Consider the following 22,982-nt stretch of genomic DNA (forward strand, 5'->3'; position numbering starts at 1 on the left):
CACACATCACACACACACACACACACACACTGAAACACTCACAAACATAGACAGATAGATGACTTAGTGAGATTTACCCAGTCTGATCTCATCATAAAGATGCTCCTCTGGTATCACTGGTGATTAACAAGTATGCGAGAGCATTAACAGGAGGACAGAGATGAGTGTATGAGTTACGTGAAGTGTGTGTGTGTGTGTCACTGTATTTGGGGGGTTGGAGGGGTAAAGAGGCTGATGACCTCACTATAACTGAATCATCAACATGTTTGAAATCCAAAGCAGTACCAAAGCATAAACAGCACTGTTGATTTTCACTTCCCATACATGCACAGTCACATATGCACACAAGTAAACTAGAATTGACCTCAATCAGCATCACTGAAGGTGTAGATGTTTGTGTCCTTAATCAGGAGACAAAGAAATAAATACTTGTATCTTTTTCCCTCTCTGTCACTTGCCTTACCTCCTCATGCCCTCCATTGCAAATGAGTCATATTACTATTAGCAACTCATCCATTTATGAATGCAGATTAGATGGAATGCATTATGTATCAAACCAAGGGTCATCCATCCCTAAAGGAAGTTGCTTCTCAAGCCTAGCTTCTTTGTGCACCAGGAGGGCTGGTCACTCCCTCCTAGGGCTACATAAAATGCACTAAACATAATTTGGTCACCAAAACAAGTCCTTCACACAGAATCTGAACTGCCCAGGCAGTCAACCAGTTAACATCAGTAATGTATTTCTCAGTTTATATCCCAAGACTACAGAAGCATAGTGAATGCAACACAGTGATGGTTATGATGGTCAGTGTTGCATAACAGAGCCAGATGGTTTACTTGGCTGGGCCATGGTGCTGGCAGCTACGCGACTGTACGCTTGTTTCCTGCATGACCAACATGAAAGAACGGCAAAACACTGTGTTCACATTAGTGGCAGGGTTATGGATTCGGGTGCGCCAACAGAAAAGCCAATGACAGCAGATCCATTCAGTAGATGGAGGCATACTAGCTGTTGTTGAGTCATCACATTTCTGATAACATTTGTGTCAACATCAGTATGCATCACAGTTTCAGACAATGTAGTTATTCAGTTTTGTTTGGCAAAATCATGAGTCTGAATTGTTTATCGTCTGTTTTAGTAATTCCTGTGGAAATGACAGCAGTGTCTACATAAAACAAACACACAATGCTGTGAAGAAGAGGCATCAAAGCATATAGGAGGAGATCTGCAGGTAAGGGTGTGTAAGTACAGAGATGCAGGAAGACAGAAAACATCTAGGAAAGATTCAATATCAATCCAGGCAGAGAGAAAGGGCCTTGTCAGTGGGTCTAAGCTACTGTTTGTGTGTTGTTAGCAACTGAATAAGAAAGAGGAAGAAAGAGATAAGACTGTGTGTGCATGTGTGTGTCATGATTGTTTGCACAAAATCCAAATTGAAATTCTAAATTGACCCTTGAGCTGTACTTCCTGTGCTTCTGCAGATCTGAATGGAACATAAGAGGTCTCAGCATGAGTGTGGCTGCCCTCTCTCTCCAGCCTTTCTGAGGACATGAGGGAACCGTTTCCATTAAGCTAATGTGGGTTTGATCCATGGTGATGAAAGTGACGTGACAGAATGTAGGGTGTGGGGTCAATGTGGACCTGGGTGTCTGTGGACAGGTGATAAGAGGAGGGAGTAGAGCAGTTGTACGTTCAGGGAAAAGCACTCTCACAGAGAAGGAAGGACAGTGGTATGCATACCAATGACGGAAAGCACACAGGACCTGTTTGAATTTGCATGCCCTCTCCTTGAAGTAATCACAGATTTATACTGAGATTGTAAACACATTTTAAGTGGATTCAAACAGGGGCAAGAACTAACTGCTCCATGGCAGGTGTGTGGTTGACATTCTGAGATATATGGGAGAGATACAGGGTGAGAAGAATATTATGGAGTTTACCTTCTACGTCATTACAGTCATAGTCTTGAGTGAAGCATGGATGGAGACAAAAGCACACACACAAACACATGAAAGCGAAGCCACGGCACCTCTGTGTAAAGCAGAGAACAGCACATTTACAAAGTGAATGAAATGATAATTCACAATGTCAAGCTCAAACGACACTGAAATGACTTCCAGGTTGAGAGATTGCATAACTGCTTTGCAGAGAAAAACATAGTGAAGTAATGGTGTGCTTTGTATTTGAGAAGTATGAGAGCATAGGAATGTCTTTTGGTGCTTTTTTATTCTGTGACAAACCCAACTCTGACAGTCATACAAGCTACATGTAGCCATGGACTTCACAGGAGATCTTAAACATCACCAGCAGGGATGACTGAGAGTTGCTGACATGCTATGAAATATAGGGTAGAGGCAGTAGTGTCACAAAGTAGTAGTTACAGTAGTAGGTTAAGCGAGGGGATAAAATCGGTAGTAACACAAATGATAGTAGACAACCTACCTTTGACCCTCTCTCCACGGTTGAGTTGGATCTCTCCCTCCCCCTGCGGTGTGTAGGGCTTGACCACAATAAAGGTACGTCCCGGGACAGCACTGTAGAGTTTCCGTTTGGGCCCACGGGGGCCTGTCAGCGCTGGAGGGGTGTGATGAGGGGGGCTTGGGTCTCGCTGCACTGAGCCGGGGCTGTAAACAAACACATACGTTACTGTGGTGATTCCAGGGAGCTGGTAGCTGAAGCCCGTGGTCACCGACATGGTTGTCAGCGGGACAGCAACCTGGTGGCTCCCCCTGGCTGTTATGGTGGCCAGGGAGGGATTCATAAACAAGTCCCTGTGCCTGCCGATCAACAGTCAATAGTCAGCATTCCATGGGAGAGTCATGAGAGGAGAGTACACTCCTCCCAACCACCCCCCCTCTTCTTATTCCCTCTCTTCCTTCCTTAATAGCACAGACAATATCCCTGCTCCCTTTTACCCTCTCTCTCTTCTATCTCTCCCCTCACCCCTGCATCCAAAGCGAGGTAGAAGCAGAAATAATTAACGGTAAGAGGGACTGCACTGTTTTCTTCTCTGTGTGGGTCTCTCAGATCCGTCTGGAAGCCCCTCTTAGTCAAACACATCCTGAGTTGGGGCTCTAGCAGCAGCCCCCAACAGAGAAGGACAGAGATCCCCCGTGTCACACCAGTTCCAGCTGCTCCAGGCTGGGCTACAGATCCTGCCTTGTCCTTGGGTCCTGGTTCTCCTGCTGTGGAGGAGAGAGGCTGGGTCTGCTCCACAACTCCCGCTCTTTCTCCTGGGAGTCCCACCGCGTCTGCCTTTCCTCTCCCCTCCACCCCTCACACACACACACTCGCTCACACACACTCTAGCAATGCTGGTGCTACTGCTACTGCTACTGCTGCTGCTGCTGCGCTCCGTGGCTCCCCTCCCCTTTGACGGCTCGCTCACACACCACAAGCCCTCTATGTGCATTCTAGCCGTGCACACAAGCACATACACAGACAGCCCCCCCCAACTCCTACTAACATTGCACCTCCACTAGCATGGCATACGCCACTACCAGCATGTCACTAACACATCGCTGACATACACATACACACACTAGTCCCAGAGAACGATTGATCTCCTCCTGCCTGTCTGCCTGCGAGCGTGCATGCGCCATGGCTCCCTGAGGCAGGCTGTGAGAGTATGTGTATGTGCGTGTCTGTGTGTGTGAGTGTGCATGCTTGTGTGCAGTGGGGCGGAGGGCAAAAAGCTCCAGCCCATTTGGTTTAATTATCGCTCCTCCCTCTTTCCCTTCGCCTTGAATCCCCTCCTTCTCTCTCATTCTCTTGCTTCCATTTCACCTTCTTATCCCTCTTCTTCTTAACATCTTCGCATTGCATCTTCACTCACTCTCTCTCCTTCTCTCTCTGCCTCTCTCTCTCTCTCTCTCTCCCTCTCTCTCTGGTGGTGAATTCTAATACAGCAGCAGCAGAGCTCCGCCTAGTCTTCATTCATCACCACTTTGCCGCCGCTGTGTAAGTTGCATTCAGCAGCATCATTCTGCTGCTTTTGCTGTCAAAGCTTTCTTTCAAGCATCAAAAACATTTGTAAGATATTTATGTATGTGTGTATGTGTTTAAAATACTGATTTACTTAAGAGTGGGTTTATGTGTATTACAGATATAGACAAATTCCCTGTTCATTCACTATAACAAGTGATTTGAAATCTCTAAACTAAATGCCTGTCTTTTTACCTTTCATCCTCTTTCAGTCTCTTGCTATTCCTCCCCCGGCACATTGTTATCAGTCACATCATAGCTTTCGTTCTTTCATTCACCTGATTCCAGCCTCCTGTGCCCTTTCCCCTTCTTTCTCCATTGTTCTGTCTCCCCCTTTCCTCATTTTAAGCCTTGTTTGTCTCTTTCTCTCCCCAACTCTATTGCTTTTCTTGCTCTCCCCCACCTCACCCACCTCTGTCCCCTACTCCATCGAAACAACGGCTTGCTGATGGCTTTCCAATTACCGCAGGGACTGAGGGTCCGGGATGGCTGCTGCATGTTAATGTCTGAGCTCCCGAACAGAACATCAGCAGCACACAAAGCGGTGGGGATGAAGGGCTGGAGAAGTAAGGAGATGAGGCTATGTCAAAGTAACACAAGCAGCCAAATAATTTCTCTTCTCTTAGTTCTCTTAGTAATATCTAGTTCAATGACTCAGACCTGCCTCCTCCACCCACGCACTTTTGCCACTCCATACACCTTCTGTGAGGATATGCACACAGCCTGACCCCAGCAGCTCCCTGCAGCCGAACTGATGATGGTGCGGTTGACACGTTATCTATGTGTCAGACAGAAGGGATGGGGCGGAGCTGGTTTCTGCTGTCTGTCTCTAAAATTGGCAAATGCAATTCAACATTACAACAATGTAAGATTTAAATATATCTTTAACACTGCATGGTCTAAGTAACCATGGCACACATTACTATCATGGTGCACCCATGAATTTCTTTTGGTAATATTTTCGATTTCACCTCTACATTATTTTATTCTGGCTGTAACACAGTTTATCAGACCACCAGAAGAGTCTAGCAGAAAACTTTTCTTTATTTTAATATTGACCGGAAAGCTTTATAAAATTGTTAAAGGATTTCTTTTTTTTTTCATGTTGGACATGACAAATACTCAGTGTTCTTTTGTACCCATTTTGTTTTATTGTTCATGTGTTACTGTTTTCAGGATAAATAATAGGATTATACCTTGATCCTTATATCAATTTAATTTCAACATGTGGCTTCTTTTTTTCTGCATAAATAACAAATGATTTAGACATCTAGTGTGTGGTGTATAGCTGTAGATTGCATGACATTTTTTTCATGCTTATTTTGTTTTGTTGTATCTTTTTCTCTTCTCTTTCACTGTGCCTCATTGAGAGAGGCTTCTGCAGGATACAGATGCAGGATCCATTACATGCACACACAAGTACACACATATACACAAAGTTGTAATGCATTCTATTACAAAAACTCCATCGTTTCCTAGGACACCAGCTATGCCTCTGTAACGATGGCAACTGTCAATAAATGGAAAGACTAGAATTACCACCTCACAGCTGTAGAACTCCACCAACCAGCCAAGTTGCAGGAAATACAGTTACAATCTCCCCTTCCTGAGTTACAGGATTGAACAATGGCCAGAAGTGTTTTTGCAGATCATTATGATGTCACAGTGAAGTTGACCTTTTTACCACCAAATTCTAAACAGTTCATCCTCATGTCCATGTGAATGTGTGTGCCAGATGAAATGAAATTTCCTCTGAATGTTCCTAACATATTGCACTCACAAAAATGTGAGGTCACTGTTACCTTGAACTTTAACGTTTGTCCACCAAAATCATATCAGTTCATCCTTGAGTACAAGTGATTCTTTGTGCTAAATCTGAAGAAATCCCCGCAAGTCATTACTGAGATATTGTATTCACAAGACTGAGATGGATGAATGGACAGATGGACAACCTGAAAACATAATGCCCCCGACTCACTGGCGAGGCATAAAAACATCGCCTACTGCACTGATGAGTCAATAAAGTGAACCTGGATCTCTAACAGTCAATTTGTCTGCCTTAAAACACATGGTTTATTGCCCCAATTGTCTATTACTTTACTCTCTTCTCACACATTAGAGTAATCTTGCTGAAAAAAGATCTGTTACAATAAATGTTACATTAATCAGTGTACTATATGTGGGGGTTACAACTTCTATTTTCAACTTAATTGAAATCTTTAAATTGTGAGTTCCACAAAACAACCAAGTGCATTTTGTGCAAAATCAAGAGCAAATGTCTGTGTTTTCAAGACTTGGTCAAACTTGAGATAAGTGGCCCTTATCAGTCCTAAAGCCAAAAATTTGGGCATTCCAGCAATCAGATACCTGACTGGGATCAATAAACCAGACAGGTTAACATTTGAACAGCTCAATTATGAGTCTAGCTGCCTCAGTTTGGATGTCAAAATCTATGAACAGCCTACATAACGCTCAAGATGCAACTGCCAATGTCATTAAATGCCATTTTCACAGATGCTATCAAACTAAGCAGCTTCAGTGTAGCCTTTTCTCACATGACTGCCCTGCTGTCTCAGGTAAATGGCTTTTTCCTTAAATAGCCCAGCTCCCTAAGGTGAGATGAGCCCATTATAAACTCAGTCATAATCAGCATCACACTTTGCATCCTAATGATCATCGGCCTGTCCTTGCTTTGCTGCACATGAATGATTGCCCAGTGTGGGAGTGTTTATGGATATCAAGGAGGAACTAGAATGCGGACTCTGCTTATTGGACAGAATGTATTGAGGTCATGAATAGTGAATCTGTTTGTACACAGAAAGCTTATGCCAAGCAGAGACATCATCATCAAGCATTAGTTAAGAAAGTGAGTTAGAAGAAAGGGTCAATTGGTGTGATCAAAATGTAACTCTAAACTCCATCTCAATCTGAGAAAGGGGAGGAAGTTCAGATAAACAAACCACTTAGCTCACATTGAGAATAGTTGTATGCTTTGGCATCTTTTTTAGGGTGTTTTGTGGGTGTGTGGAGGGAATATGGGGAAACATGACCTTGAGATATCTTGTGGTCATGGTCACAAGTGCAGGTTAGACTGCATGAGAGATTGACAGGTGTAACCCATTTGGCACCTACAGTGTTGTAGGTAGTAGACTGCCATAGTAAAAGGGAACTAAGCCTGAAGGCGAGGCCCTCAGCTGATCAACGTTACAACTTTCACCTATGGTCATGAGCTCTGGGAACTGCCAGAAAGACAGAGATCATGGATACAAGAAGGCAGAATTAACCTTCTTTAACAAGGTTTTTGGGCTAACCCTCAGGGATGAGGTGAAGGCTTTAGATATGCAGAAGGCACTCAGAGCAAAACTTCATGGGCACATCAAAATGGACGAGACCCCACGGCAAACCCAGAATATGCTGGAGGGATTACATATCAAATCTGGCCAAGGAATGTCTTGGAATCCCAGAGAAAAAGCTGGAGGATATGGCAGGAAAGAAGGACATCGGGGCTAACATGGTTATCAAACTGCTACCATGACCTGGACCAGAATGAGTGGCAGAAGATCCCAAAGAGTTGTTGTGGTACCTGTGGTATTGGCATGCTACGTGTCTGTGACTGCAGTTACTGCCTCCACCATGTTTGGAAAGGGTTGCACTATTTGTAAACCACATCCACATTGTTTGATGCATTCTAATTTTGATCAAGACTTAGAATCAGTTGCACATATTGTAAATCCTTGTGAAGGCTTCTATACTGCAAGACATGACTGTATCGCTGATTTATTGTGTGTGGCCAGGCTGTGCAGATAACATCACTGTATTAAACAAAGACAGAAGATAAAAAGCCAAACGGATCACTGTTAGCCTATCAGCATCTCCCTCGGATAAGAATTATGATGTGCACAGATCAATACTACTCCCCTGTGTCCTCCATTGATGTGAATTCTCCACAGGTGAAGCAGAAGAAGCTCAACTCTGCATCTCCGGCTCCTCCTCTACCCTATCCCTTTCCTTTTTTCTTCATGTACCTCAGTCCTTTGGCTGCGTTAAGATGGCATGGATAATCTACACACCAACAGCCACTAGTATGACTAATGTAAAGAAAGAGGGAAAGGTAGGAGGTAAAAAGAGGTGAGGAGAACAGCTACTAACAGAGAATTAAAAGGTGAAGGGAACAGGACACCCCCTGTTGGGCTTTTTGCCTGTATATGTCCCATGAGGGGTCATGAAACAGCACATCAGCAGCAATGGCAGTTCATTGCTTAATGACACCTCCAGCTACCACAACATGCCAACATGATTCCGAATGTTGTGACTGAATCTTCATTTCAAATGAAGATTTGGTCTGCTGTGTCCAAATCTCCTCCCACACTTTTCAGATGAAGGGCAGCAGGAGCTTATCCTGACATGCAAACATCTTTCCAACCAGGGACCTGCATTTTTTTTGACACAACCTCTGCTGCCAATGCTTTAGTAAATTGGACTCATGTAAAAAAAAACTCACAGGTCCATTTCTGGTCTAAACCAGTCAGAGGGCATGTAATAATGTTTTTTACATAATAAAAACTAAATGAAACTAAATGAAAACTAAAATAAGAGTGGTACCCTTGAAATTGAAAAGATAAAAGTTGATCTCTTCTTACTCTTCTTCTTGAGACATTTTCTTCCATACCAAGACTGATGACTAGGTCTTAAGACTCACAGTGTCCCCTCAATGATCACTCATCCCTTTGCATTGACTGCACATCATGCTACATAGCCCATTAACCTTTTATGACAAAAGCAGAATTTTCTAAGCATCCTGCCATATTATCATATTATCACCAAGCATCATGTCTTATATTGTCAACTGCATCAGGTTGAGTGATTGTTACCCATACTGCTATGCTTTAACCTGCCTTGACAAGCTTTGTTCTTCTTTCTTGATTTAGTCTAAATAAGCTACTTTGACCTATCTATATCCTCTCTATTGTCTCCATCTAAACTTTCTGCTGAAGCCTGGCCAAGCTATTGAACCCTGACAGCACTGCACACGTCCAGGGAGGAGGAAGCGATGGTAAGTTCCACAGGAACTTGCTGGAGTCTGCTGTTGGGAGGGCTGTTGACCGGCCAAGCTAATTTCACACTCCCCTGGTACCCATGATGCCTCTAGAGTTACCATGGGCATAAACAGAAGGTCAGAGAAGGAAACAGAGAAGGGGAGGGAGAAATATTAGAGAGAAAATATTCAAGGACAGCATCAGTCTCACTTGGGTGCAGGTTCTGTCCATGGAGACCAGCTGCTCATTTTTGGGCTTTTTATACATTCACCTCAATTTAATACTTGGTGTAAGGGTAATGCGCAAAGAAGAACAAGGTCTCAACTCCCTGTGTACAGAAGGTCATTTAGGCCAGGACACAGTGGACATACTAAACCTGCTGTCCTTTTTGTTTTTTTTAACTCTATTGTTTTCCCTTTCTAATCAACCTGGTATAAAATGAGCACAATAAAATGTATCTTTCTCAGTGAACATTTATGCCAATGTAGTGCCAGATGTAGCAGAGGACGATGCACATACTGTCAAGGCACACATTACAGAAAAAGAGGAGGATGATTTAACACTGCAGTGTGAATCTAGTAATGAACCAAATTCACTTCATATAATTCAATTTCAGATTGAACACCTCACAGCTTTAGTTTCTATGGTGTGTGATATGTCAATGTTACATGATGTAATAAAGGATGGTGACTGCTCTCTGGCAGCAAACCTTAGATTAATGGCTCTGTGTGTAAGTGTTTATGTGTGTGTGTATGAAGGACAGAATGAAAGGTAGAAACTGATAGAGAGAGAGAGAGAGAGAGAGAGAGAGAGAGAGAGAGAGAGTCTTTGATGGATGGAGTAAAGTGACAGGAGAGTATTAGAGGAGAGGACGGCTGGTGTTGTGTCTGTAATGCAATTCCCCTGTCAGACATCAGACTGTTTCACACAAACACACACAGTGTGTGGCATCCCCACACCGTGGAATTACATTATATGTGTCCTGTATATAGGTGATCTTGCTCTGACATATGATCATAATAAAAAGCATAACAAACCAAGTGTCACTTAACCACTTCAATCTTTTGCTCTGAGACGTGATCAGGGGCCTAGTTTACTGTGCAGTTTGTCTAATGGTTCAGTGTACAAGGGAGGAGATTTGTTCCCGCACCCAGCAGCACAGCTACATCTCTGAATTTATGTATCAATTGAATGACTGTGTGTTTTGAACTGAGTGGTCCATCCATGACATACTCATAGCTCTAATTTCAGAACATATCCACTGTCTCTCAATCTCTCTTACACAAACTGGCACACACACACACACACACACACACACACACACACACACACACACACACACAGCGTGGCAGTCTTCAATTGGTCCCCATAGTGATCATTATTAGCCCCTTTCCATCTGTCCATATCTGAACTGTGAAGGCACCCATGAATGCATGTGGGTATGCATGCATGTTAACACATACAAACAGACACACACTGATCTGAAGCATGTTATTTGCCCTCTGTCATCTTAGCAGGACAAATTCTGCATTTCTGCCTAGCTTGTTACAGAAACCTTGGCACCGATCATTGCCCTCATACCCTTCACAACAGCTACACCAAATGCAATTATAAAAGACAAGTACTGACCAGTGTTTCAATCTGCCAATATAAATTTGATCCCAATTTATTTTCATAAAACTTTCATTCTCATGATCAGTTCCCAGTTTTTTGCTTTACATAGATTACTTTTTTTGGGTGGATGCAGTTTCAACATGAAATGACTTTCATTTGTGCCTGGGATTGATGTATGAATAAATAAATAAGATTCTGCAGTGACTGATGTTATGTCATGTTTATCACCAGTGGCAGACGGTAGCAGATGGTCTAAGATGCAGAATGCTGCCTGGTGACTAACAAGTGACTCAGACACAACACATGGGGCTTTTTGCTTTTTGAAATTAGGTTTAAATATCAAAGTATGTGTGTAATCACAAGGCCAATCACAGACTATCTATTTAAAGTGACGAACTGCTGAGACTAACTAGCATGAGACATGAATTAGGAGCAGAAGGATGACAATTTGCTTGTTTATAAAGCTCTCTATAAAATTTGTTGAGTTGATAACATATCAATCGGAATCATATCATATCGGAAATAACATATGAAGTTGAGCTGAGGTCAAAGCAAATCTTACAGACCTGAGTCTTCCACGAGGGCCGTGTCCGTGGGGGTAGCCATGGCTGTGGGACCTTCTGGGAATGGGCTTGTCGTCCTCATGCATGTGATGTAGTGAAGGCGAGCGGGAATGAGAAGATCTGGAGCTGCCGGTACTTTGGAGACTGCTGTCAGGGATCTCACCATGACGGCTCTGACAGAGAGCAGAAGAAGAGACAAGAATCATATGCATGTGCATAACATTGCAGTTGCCTTTATGTAACATATAGAACAAATATACAAAGGGACAACATTAATGAGATTATGTCAAATTATGTTCCTCATTTTTTTCCATCACTAGCTTCCTGTACTCACAGCTTCAGGCACTGATAAAAATTCAGTGGCTCCATCTTACCTCTCCAAGACTGCTGTGCTGCTGCCCAAGAGCTGGTAGACTGCGTAGTGAGGGGACAGGGGAGTGACCCTGACGGCCACGAGTTTCTCGGGGGGCCTGACTGTGGATGTGATCATGGTCCCCATTCAGGTTGTTGTCACTCGCAGAGCGGAGCAAGGACCGTGGCGAGGGCAAGGGACCAGGCATCACACGTCGACGGTTGGTGTAAGAGGGAGTCTCCCTGAAAGGCACTGAGAGAAGAAAGACATATTCAGGTATAGAGCAACTCTTAGCAGACTCACCATATCATATGAAGCAACTATAGAAAGCATAAGAAACAGAATAACTGCAACTACACATATGTCAAGGTCAATGAAATGTGCTTGCTAAAGCTTCCTAGCAGCTTGCACCAGTCTGACAGTAGGCTGTGATTCCATTTGCAATGTCTTCATGCAGATATATACAGACTTTTACACAAATGATCATATGACATTGGATCTGGTGCTGATTGTTCTGCAGCAAAGCCTTCAAGATGAGAATATTAAACCAAGGTAGTGAGTCTTATTAATTTACACAGTTTAATATCGGCCATTGAAGAATGAAGAACAAAAAACTGAATAATAAAAACTGTTCAACCATATATAAAATGACTGGATTTTTATTGTAGCTGTAAATTAAATATTCTTATCATGAAAAACGTGAATGTGCAAAAGTAGGTTCACACATATAGCACACAGGAGTGGTAAAATTTTGAATAAATAAACCATAAATTTCACACATTATACGTGATTCCTATTCTAACCTTTCTATAGTTAAAAGGAATAAAATACTTAAACAGCATTATTGCATTATGTAAAAAGAAAGGTATTACATCCTGTATACACTAGATGGCAGAGTTTTCCTGTAATTTCATGTCAGAGGGAAACTGCTCAGTAGTGATCAAAAAAAAACACCTGAAATGCCCCCACATCCCTTACATTCCCATCTCCTTTCCCTCATTTCCCCACACCTGTGTATTCAACCTATAATCACTTTCCTTGAACATCTCCACTGTCTATGCCCAGCCATTCTTCAATCTGATGTCTCCCTGTCACATTTAAACCAATAAAACACTGAGGGAGCCTGGTGATATACTACCACTGCTGTCAACTTACCAACATCTGATGCTTTGTGGACCTTTATGATTTCAGCCAGATCAAAGTTTCCTGCTATAATAGCCACCTGGAGATGGGGAAATGACAGGAGTATAGGAAAAAGAAAAAAAGACAAAAAACTCATTGAAATAAGTGAATATAAAACCATTAATTTTTGCTCTTTTTTCTCTCTCTCAATCTCCTAATAAATATTTTACACATTTAGAGCTTTGTTGTAGTGGATGTGCAAAATATGTGTGTGTGGCAATGTTCTGGGCACCGTGTGGACCACACAAACAAACAAATATACAAACAAATGAACTTTGATCTGCATGGGAAATCTGTGTCAGTGTCAATTTCGCACAGACTTCATCAACCAGAAGGGCTGAATTCAGTCACAGGCCACAATGGTAAACCAGAGAGGGTGTGAGCTGTTATTCTGCTCAAGTTTTTAATAGCAATCAACATATTCAATGTGGCAGCATTAGGCCTAGGCCTAGTCATTCAATCCATTAAACTCTTACATGTCAAAGATGAAAGGTACAATAATACACATGCTAACACACAGTGGTTCTTGGATACCACACATACCTGAAAGGCAGTCTGGCTGTTGTAGTTCTTTATCTCTTTATTGGCCCCCCGAAACAGGAGAACTCGTGCACAGCTATCCTGAATGACAACAGAGAGATTTATGTGTTTGGCTAGGAGTGTTAAATGTCATTGTATCTCATTTTACCATATGCAACAACATATACATGAACAAATGCACACAAACAAATACACACACACACACACACACAACAAAATGATATATGGAGCTCCCGAGGGTGCCATTTTCAAGGTTCTAATTGGTCTCTCTATTAGAGGTGGGTGGTTTACAAAGGATCATGCCACTGAATTTAGCTATGTTGTATCAGTATGGGATATTAAAGGTCACATCAGATAAAGTCTACCACAAGCATCAAATCATCTTACTTAATGACTGCAGCTATTAATGGCAGCTTCACTAACAGACCAAAAATTAGAATGAGAAAAAAGAAACAAAAATGAATGATTATACAATTCGGACATTGTTTGGTTTTAAAAAGTCAAATATGGAGTGGAATACAATTAGCAGGCTAAGCAGTGCCACAGTTTTTGCCAGAGGCAGTATTACAAGCCAGCTCTTTGATCACCTCCAAAAGAAATGTGGAGTATGAGGTCTGTTTGAGAATGACTCCGACAGATAAAGCTCCAGTGGCAGTGTAAAAAGAACATGGATGCCCCTTGAGAAAGCCCTGTGCTATGCAGCTTCTGGGATTAATTTGATATTTCAAGATGAGTCACTGAAAGGATATCCTTATTCAAACATGGACTCTTCTCTGTTTTAACAGCAGTGTTGTACTTGAAGCGACTGCTATGTTTGCACAGCTATAATTACAGTGAAGAAATTTGAAAAATATCAATTTTTACATAACTCCCATTCTCCTACATGATACTATCAAAATGAGGATGCAGAATTATGTGCAAATATACAAAATAATTCAAGCAAATACATGCATGGTAAATGCATACATTTGTGCTATTGATTCAAATTGATGTGTTCACTAATGACGCATGCAAAGAAAAGTTACCTGGTAGCTAACATCTCCCTCTTGGGGAAAATGAGCAGCAATGAATATGAATATGTGACAAGCCAGTTCCATGGGGTGCTTCTAAAAATCACAAAATATACATCTTTGCTATCTTTATGGTAAGAAGTGGTTTAAAAAAAGTGCAGTGGAGGGCGCAGAAAGCACAGTTACATACACACCATCTGCACTTCAAAAATAGTCTTGTGACATTGCAACTCTGGCAGCACAACCACTGTAAGGTATAACTCTTACCAATAATGTAACCTTCCAATTGAGGTAACCTTGAGGTTAAAAATACATGCTGATATACATTGTTACTCTCCAAGCTTCAACTTATATCCCCATAAAAATTTTAGCTCAAACTATCTGGCCCTGGTTTCTATTGAGATACATCTTTTAATTACAGTAAAGATAAAGAAAAGGCAGAAAAAAGAACATATTAAAGACAAAGAGATGGACAGTCCTTACAAAGAGACACAAACATGCCCTGAAAGCATGCAAGTGAGTGTATTAAGACAATTGTTATTATAAAAGGTATTAATGTAGATTCTGTCTGTAAAGCAATAGCTAAGCTATAACTAAAATCAGCATATGTGTATAAAAACAGGCTGAAAGTAGTTGATGCAAGAAACACAACACAACTAAAACAGACATCCTAATTAGTTCATAACCACACATTTCTCTCCCTTGTGTGTCAGAATATCATCATATACATTTATGTGTAAATGAGCACAGGTGCCTCTGGCAGAAAAAAGCCCAATCATAGATTGAGAGAGAGGGTTATGTGTCCATGTACTGGCTGGCTGAGGGTCGATATGTAATTTAACACTGAGAGCAGAATTAACAGGACTAGCCTGGCTCTATAATCACAACAATGACTCTAGTGACTCCTGTCACCACTGAGTCACACATTCAGGGACACATATGCACAGATTGACTGAACATGTGGTTCAGTTAATAATGTCCATAGGGTTTTACTCATCAAGATGGATATACCTGACGGACCTTGCACTTTTTACTATATAAAGCTGACACTAATGCAGTAGAGCACCCTGTTCGCAAAACACATAGATGGCAGCTATGTAAGCACTGTATCACTGCTCTCACCTGAGCAGGGTGTATAGTGACTATGATGTCAACTTGAACACAGAAAACCTGCATAAACCTGCAAAGCCCATGTAAACATAGATGGTGAAGACATGGGGGTATTTGTAAATGGAGCAGGTGGATGGTGAATAATGCATGACTAGCCCTTGCTGCTAACAGCCTATTCAACCATTAAGTGTCTAAAACAGCTAAAAACCCATATAGATAAATGCCTACGGCTATTAGCTTAGCTAATTGCCAATCACCCATACATTTTCCAGTTTCATGCACAGCCATGTGTGTAAAAGCTATAAAAACAGACAAATACACACTCTCAGTCGTCAACATTGTCAAAGTAATTTAAAACAAAATGTGAGAAGCTAACTGACTTTGTATGTTTTATTAAGACAGATTGGTGAGTGCGCAAATGAAATTAAAGAAATCCGTTGAATGGGGGTGGTTGTGTAAAAAGGAATCATGGAGAATACACCAAGGTTGGAGTTGGGGAATCTTTGTTACTTCAATTAAACATTTAGCGCTGTAATAGTGATATACAGAGTCCATGTGGCAGACCTAAATTTCTATGTATGTTAACCTGTCTTGTGTTGATGCAAATATATAATGCCTTTTTAAATAATCAAATGAATGAAGGTTTGAGAACTTCATCAGCTGAATTTTTGCTATTTAGTGACTTTCCATATTCATTTGCACAGACACAGAGTATACACAGCCATGCACACATGGAGGCCAATTACAGTGTGGGCCATCTGTCTTGTTCTTCTCTCCAAGGATTCATATAGGAATTCATTAAGAAAACCATTCTATGAGTCCTCACTGTCATTTGCTAGTAGGGCTGCATGATATGATCTATAAATAATATTGCAATATTATTGGCTATTGCCACACACAATATGTATCTCGTTATTTTTAAATCTTCTCTAAAGCACTTCATAGATGATCAATTATACCCTTTGATGTATGCAATCAAACCAGTATGATGATTCTAGTAGTCTCTGCTTGGTCTTTTCTATTGGAACTGCAGACAGGTGACAAATTTAAGGTAAAACCTGAAAGATGAGTAGAAAAACAGGATGACAATGCCCCCATCCATAGGATATGAGGGGTCACTGAATGTTTTTTTCAAAATTGCGTTTCATCCCTACAGTAGTTGTGGAGCATATGACGGCAATGCTAGTGTGGTTACATTGTTTTATGTTGGGTCTTGTGTCCACAGGGCAGCATTATTCAGTAGCACTTTTTATTCTGTGTTTGGTAGTCACTATCACTAACTGAGAATGTGAAGTGGGGGGCTGGGTGGGTGGGTGGGTGGGGGTTTGTTTACGATTGTTTACAGAACCTTTAATAAATACAATATAATATACACGTCATGCACAATTTTTTTATTTTTGTGTCTGTGAGAGGGAGATAGCAAAAAAAGTTAAATGCAAAAGCTAGTCTTATGCTGATGGCTTAAAAAAATTATGTGACAATCAATGTTTGCAATATAGTCCTTTACTACATCCCACTTAGAACAAGCCACAACACATTGAGCATATTCAACATATCGCCTGCACCTATTTGCTAGATGTGATTACTTCAGCTACATAGGAATACACAGTGAACTGGCCCCAGTAATGACAGAATGTGACCGTTCCTCTCATAGCCATGTTTATACATTAGAGGATTCCTCATTAGAATTGAAAGAGCAGATTTGGCATCCTCCACTGAATGTAGAGCTTGTTTTTACACTGGATTGTGACTAACATCTAAAGCACAGACAATGCATAATTTAACGCTCAAAAACCCAAAGTCAGAGCTGAATTCTTCCTCATTACTGTATATGACAAGAGTATAGACACTACAAATACTGTGGCATGAAAAACTGTGATAATTCCAATCAGCTTTCACTCATCAGTGTTGTCCCCACTTGCCATTACTTACTGTATCCTTCCTCAGTATTTCATTCAACCACCTCTCATGAATCTGTCTGCCAGGCAAAAAAAAACCCTGCCTTGCCTTCATTCACTGCTGCTGGCCACATCTGCCAAGATAGAAGCCCACTAAGTAAATTTTAATGGCCAGCCAGATCCTGGGAATGGGACTTTGATCAAACTTATTCTGTTGCTGATTATGTTATCTTGTCATTCATCTAATCTCTCCAGAGTTCATCTAGCTATCAGTCTTTCTTACACTCTCTCTTTTCTCTCTCCACGTGAATCCATTGATCTTTACAACTGGACTACTCGTTTCCTGTTCAATTCTGTGATTGTACATAATAAGCCAAGCCAGGCCTGTTTCGAGCCTGCTGGAGCCCTGCTAAGATGCACTGTTTCTGGGATCAATGAAATCAACATGGTGTTCAGTTTCCAATGGCAGGATAACAGCCGTCCTCAGCAGTGGTAGCACACACAAGAGCTTGAGCAAGGTCCATTACCAGTGTGTTGACTTTCAAAAAGTTACAACTGTAAATTTTACTGTAAACTACTGATCCATTCTGTCTTTCATTATATCTCCTCTTGCTCCACAGACGCACAACTGCTCGTCCACGTTCCACTGAGAAGTGGAACATGTAATGGCTACAGTCACGTGGATGTGTTACAAACAGCTTGTATTAAGTATTGATGTGACACACACACACACACACACACACACACACACACACACACACACACACACATACACACACATATAAACACCCTCTCTCACTCCTGAGACCGTGGTGTTCCAATCCAGCTGAAGCAGGTCATTCCTCATGACTGGAGTTAGGCACATACTCAGATAAAATTACAACACACACACACACACACACACGTACATGGATGTGTGTGTGTATGCATGCACACACACATCCATGTACACATTTTTCACTTGTTTGTATGCGAAAAAGAGAGAGGAGAAAAAGTGCTAATTTATTGTTCATGAACTGAGCAATACTTTCTATTTCCCAATGAAGCAGCAGAAAAGCCTCTTCCAATTACATGTTTCTCTACAAGCAGCCTCTAACCAAATAGGGTTATGCAGCACATAGGCCTACATTACAACAACAACAACACTTATGGTTTTCCCAGGTGTAAGTTGGTTCTTCACTGCCCTCATCTCCCAGTGACCTCTTACACAGAACACATTCATTCAGATTTTAATATAAACGGACAAATCCCATACACACACACAAATCCCAAAACAAGACCAAACTGGACAAGAACTTATCCTGTAAAGTGTAACGCTAGTCATAAATATGTTTTTAACAAAAATGATGATAACATCAATGATCCACACTGTTGTACTGGGTAACTTTCATCACCATGAACATGGGCACTGTGGTTTATTTTGCCATGGAAAAACCTTCTGCTGTGATAAATATTCCAGTGCACCATACGTGTATTAATTCACAGTTGAAAATAATCCCCCCAAAAAAGCACTGCTTAATCCTGTTAGATTCATATTTTTTATGTTTTTATGTTTTTATTTTCATTTTTTTCTTTAGTGCCCATATGTCTTACCAAAGTTCCACCGATTGCAAAAAAAACAACTATATACCACTTTTTTCTTTAAGAAAGACATTTTCAGTATGAGAGCCACAGACTGGGCAGTGAAGTGGGAAAGTATGAGTAGACTAAAGCATTGGTTTTTGTCCTTTCATGGCATTTGTTGACAAAAAGAAAATATAGAACACTGCCATCCTCATCCTATTAGATATGCTGAGCAACAAGAAAATTCTTAGAAACAGAACCTCAGCTCTCATGAATAAGGTTGAGGTTGTCACTGTAGTACAAAGAATTGAATCTGATGATTCTTCTTTATGAGGGCAGCTCAACAATGATCCTGTAATGTACTGCACACAGTCCCAGTCTCTAAGGCATCAGTCACATTCTAAATACAAAGCATCAAAAATACCAAACCGTACCAAAAACAGTTTGCTGCTTTCATCCAAATTGAGGCACACAAAGTGCATTAATGTGCACATGGGAAACATAACCCTGAACTTTGGCCATTTTAGTGCCACACTCCCACTTGGATCACTTATTTTCAGTCTCCCCCTTCAGTCCATTATCACAACAGGCAACAAACACAGTGGATAAAACCCTAAGGTTTCCTTTACCTCTGTTTCAAAATGCCACTCAAGTACACACGTGTGCACATGTGCACACACACAGAAAGAGGTGAAACATTGTGAAGACTATCCTGCAAATCATTAGACCCTATACAGTACGTCTCTATATTGCATAAGTGTCCTTGAGCAAGACAATAGGTTCAAGGCTGCAGCACAATGACTGCCTCCTACAACTCTTGGAAGACAAGCAAACAGAAAAAAGCTCACATACTTACATAATGCCCACACATAATGCTACAGTTCAAATATACAGACATGCCAACCACGCCAATGCACTTTCCAAACAGTACCTTTATACTATGATTCTTCAGAAAAACTTCAGTGATGATGTTTGAGAAGGTAAATGCAACACAGCTATTTAACCTCCCGACCTGCAGCTTGTCACCCTGCTACGTAAATATGACTCTACCCCCTGTGTTGGCACTGAACATTAGCACTAAATGTAAATCATGTAATGCTCAAGCACGCATGCCGTAAGACATTTTTTTTCGACAACTGTTACCTGGTTGTAGAGAGCACACACATGCAGGGCGGTGTTTCCAGATGCATTCTGGGCACTCATGTCAGCTCCATAGAACAGCAGGTGTTCCAGGTGTTGCACATGGCCATAGCGGCAGGCCTGAAAAGACACACACATTTACTCTTTTACAAAATGAATGCTTGTTTTCTTACAAAGTCAAGAGGGAGCAATCACAGAGTGTCTCTGAAAAAAGAATGTACATGAGCAGGACAGCATATTTTACAGTCACATTTAATGGACTAAGGAGGAACAAGAAATGAGGTCATGTCTGACAAAGGTCACACATGCTGAATTTAAACAAAAAATCTAAAAGGTATGTGCAGTTTCGCCAAATGAGTCAACAGCGCACTGTGTTTTTGTAAGAAGACCAAGCGCTACAAAGAAAGGGTGAAAACTGACACAATATACACAATTGTGTATAATTGTGTACATAAGCAGTCTTTGCCATTTATCTTTTCTTTTCTTTCTTTTTTTTTTTTTTTTGTCACAAAATGTGGTTGGAGCAGTGATTACAGTGGAATAGCTTGAATATGCTCAAATTCAAAAAGCAGCCAAAACAATAGTCTCTGTAACATTCAGACCACCTGAATGTTACAGACTAATAATACAGCAATACAGTATGTAAACTGGTAAGACCTTTTTCTTGTGTTTTTCCTTGGGCTACTTCCTTTGTAAAAGTCTCCTCTTTCATGTTGTTAACAGTCTATAAAAGCAAGGGAAAACCTTGTTTGTATCATACAGTACCTGAGGCTAAATGTAAATCTGCGAGTTAAAGTTATTCTGGCAGGAGTGATGCCTTTTTTCAGCTTCTTCGTTTCACATAACTGGGAGCAATAAAGTTTTCATCTATCTATCTCTACTCTCTATTCTCCCTCTCACTCTCTGGTTTTGTCCTGTCATTGACAAAGAAACACACTAACTCTCCCTAACAATTGTTCTCTACGTCCTGTGTTCTGTCTCACTAAGAGTGTGTGACAGCAGTGAGACAGTGCACAAATGATGCTGGGATTGTTGTCGGTTATTAGACCTTCCACAGTGTGTCCCTATCGTACACAATACATACCACTAGAATACTAATGCTCGAAAGAACAAAGAAAAAACAAGAGACAAGAAGGAGGAAATGAAAGAAATTAATTGGGAAAAATGCTGTAGGCTTAAAGACTATTGAATTACTGTTCACTATGTTAAATTTTCAAACAAAGAAACATTATCTGATTCAGTGTTGAACTATCAATCCTTCCCTTTAAACCTCTTACTCTATCCATACACTAAAAGGGCACATGTAAAAAAGCAAAAAAGAAAAACAAAGAAGAAAATGGTAAATTTAGTGTCAGTAATAATATTAGAGGACCAATTTGTTATTTAGATTATTTTCACAACTACAAAATATAAATTTTATACATTGTAACAATGTGACAAAGCTGTCCATGGCTGATATGAGAGGGAGTCAAAGGGACAACGCTCACTGAGATATATAGAATAGAGAATATTCTAGGATACAGTGATGGTGATATTATGCTGTCAAGTGCAGCAGACAGTGATAGCTGACAAAGACCCGCACAAAGATTGTGAAGCATCTGATCAGTCCCAAACTCATTCTGCAGCATGACAGTGACCCCAAATATACAGCCAGAGTTATAAAAATTATCTTCAGCAACAAAAAGCACAGAAAGTCCTGCAACAGATGTTCTGGCCCCCAGTCCTGATCTCAACATCATGGAATCAGTCTTTGAAACAAGAGGACACAGACGCAAGCGAGACAGCCTCAATCTACAGAAATCCTTCTTATGTGCCACATACTGTAAGAGCAAAGCTTTGTGTGTTTGTTTGTTCATAGTTACATCACAGTAACAATAACAGCTGACCTTGAGATGACCTACACCAGTGCATGAGTAACTATGAAAGAATAAAAGAAAATAACATAAAGATAAAGGAGGAAGTTGGTGGTAACGTGTGAGAGGCAAATGTTGACTGGCATGGGCCTCTTTCCACCTCTCACTTCAAATTAGTTTTTACATTTACAGTGGCAACAGATAAAGTGGAATGACAGTGATGATAGAAATCTTCCTCCAGAGAGGAGTCACAAATGTTTGCATTACATGTTTACTCAACTTTAGGATCAGCTTGATTCCCTTACTCTGATGACAGTAACACGCTGCTATTCAACTTTCCCTCTGCACTTAGTTATATTCAGTGCCAGTACCAGAGGGGGTGAATCCCACAGCTGCCTGTTTGGTTCGATTTACTGTACAAGAACCTCCAGTGTCTTTATGTCACAAGCATGTAGTCACTAGCCTCCATTATGTTTACAGAGCTCGGCATGCCTTGAGGCTGTATGTGTGTAAAATGGACACATTTTCCTGTGTTTGCGCTTCGTCAGTCAAGAAATTATTTCTATATTTAACACACCACCGCTTTTACTACCAGGCACTGACTTAGATACAGCTGCAGCAACAGTATCAATTCACTTAGAGGTCCTAGTGACTCCTCATTTCTGCAGGCCTCTACTTCCTTAAGTCAAGAAACACATGTATGAGAGCCTGTAAATGTAGAGGTGTCCTTGCTGCCATCCTATGGAACTCTGAAAACCAGGTGACACCACTTACCTCGCACCTGCATTTGTATTCTGCACATAACCCATCACTTCATTATCTGTGTGTGTAAGTGTGTATTACCTGGTGTATCTCCTGCCAGCCATTCTCATCCACACAGCCGACCTGTGCATGATCATGCAGCAGCAGCTCACAGCAGTAGGGGTCTCCTCCTACCATCGAACTGTGGTAGAGTGGAGTCAACCCCCTACTGTCTTTATAGTCAGGTGATGCACCCAAGTCCAACAATGTCTGTTGGGAAAAGAAGGTGGTTAGGTCTTCATACAGTCCCATCTATCATTATGTTGCAAGTATCATCACCAAACAATGTGAAGGTTAAAGACACTGGTACATGGGGCTGCATTATACAGCTGTTC

General features: G+C 41.2%; 1 protein-coding gene across 2 annotated transcripts in view; it reads right to left on the minus strand.

The window, feature by feature from the left end:
- Positions 1 to 22,982, minus strand: part of shank3a (SH3 and multiple ankyrin repeat domains 3a) — a 171,914-nt gene that overhangs the window by 60,347 nt on the left and 88,585 nt on the right. For both annotated transcript variants that reach the window (XM_071501331.1, XM_071501330.1), the window contains 7 exons: positions 22,690 to 22,857; positions 19,997 to 20,113; positions 13,276 to 13,353; positions 12,706 to 12,772; positions 11,573 to 11,802; positions 11,202 to 11,371; positions 2,444 to 2,625 (listed from right to left, as the gene is read on the minus strand). In XM_071501331.1, coding sequence (XP_071357432.1) covers positions 2,444 to 2,625; positions 11,202 to 11,371; positions 11,573 to 11,802; positions 12,706 to 12,772; positions 13,276 to 13,353; positions 19,997 to 20,113; positions 22,690 to 22,857 — 1,012 coding nt within the window. The remainder of the gene's footprint in view (positions 1 to 2,443; positions 2,626 to 11,201; positions 11,372 to 11,572; positions 11,803 to 12,705; positions 12,773 to 13,275; positions 13,354 to 19,996; positions 20,114 to 22,689; positions 22,858 to 22,982) is intronic.

Source organism: Trachinotus anak, unplaced genomic scaffold (assembly GCF_046630095.1).
Source record: "Trachinotus anak isolate AG129_WGS33_773 ecotype Australia unplaced genomic scaffold, CSIRO_AGI_Tana_v1 ptg000002l, whole genome shotgun sequence".
NCBI lineage: Eukaryota > Metazoa > Chordata > Actinopteri > Carangiformes > Carangidae > Trachinotus > Trachinotus anak.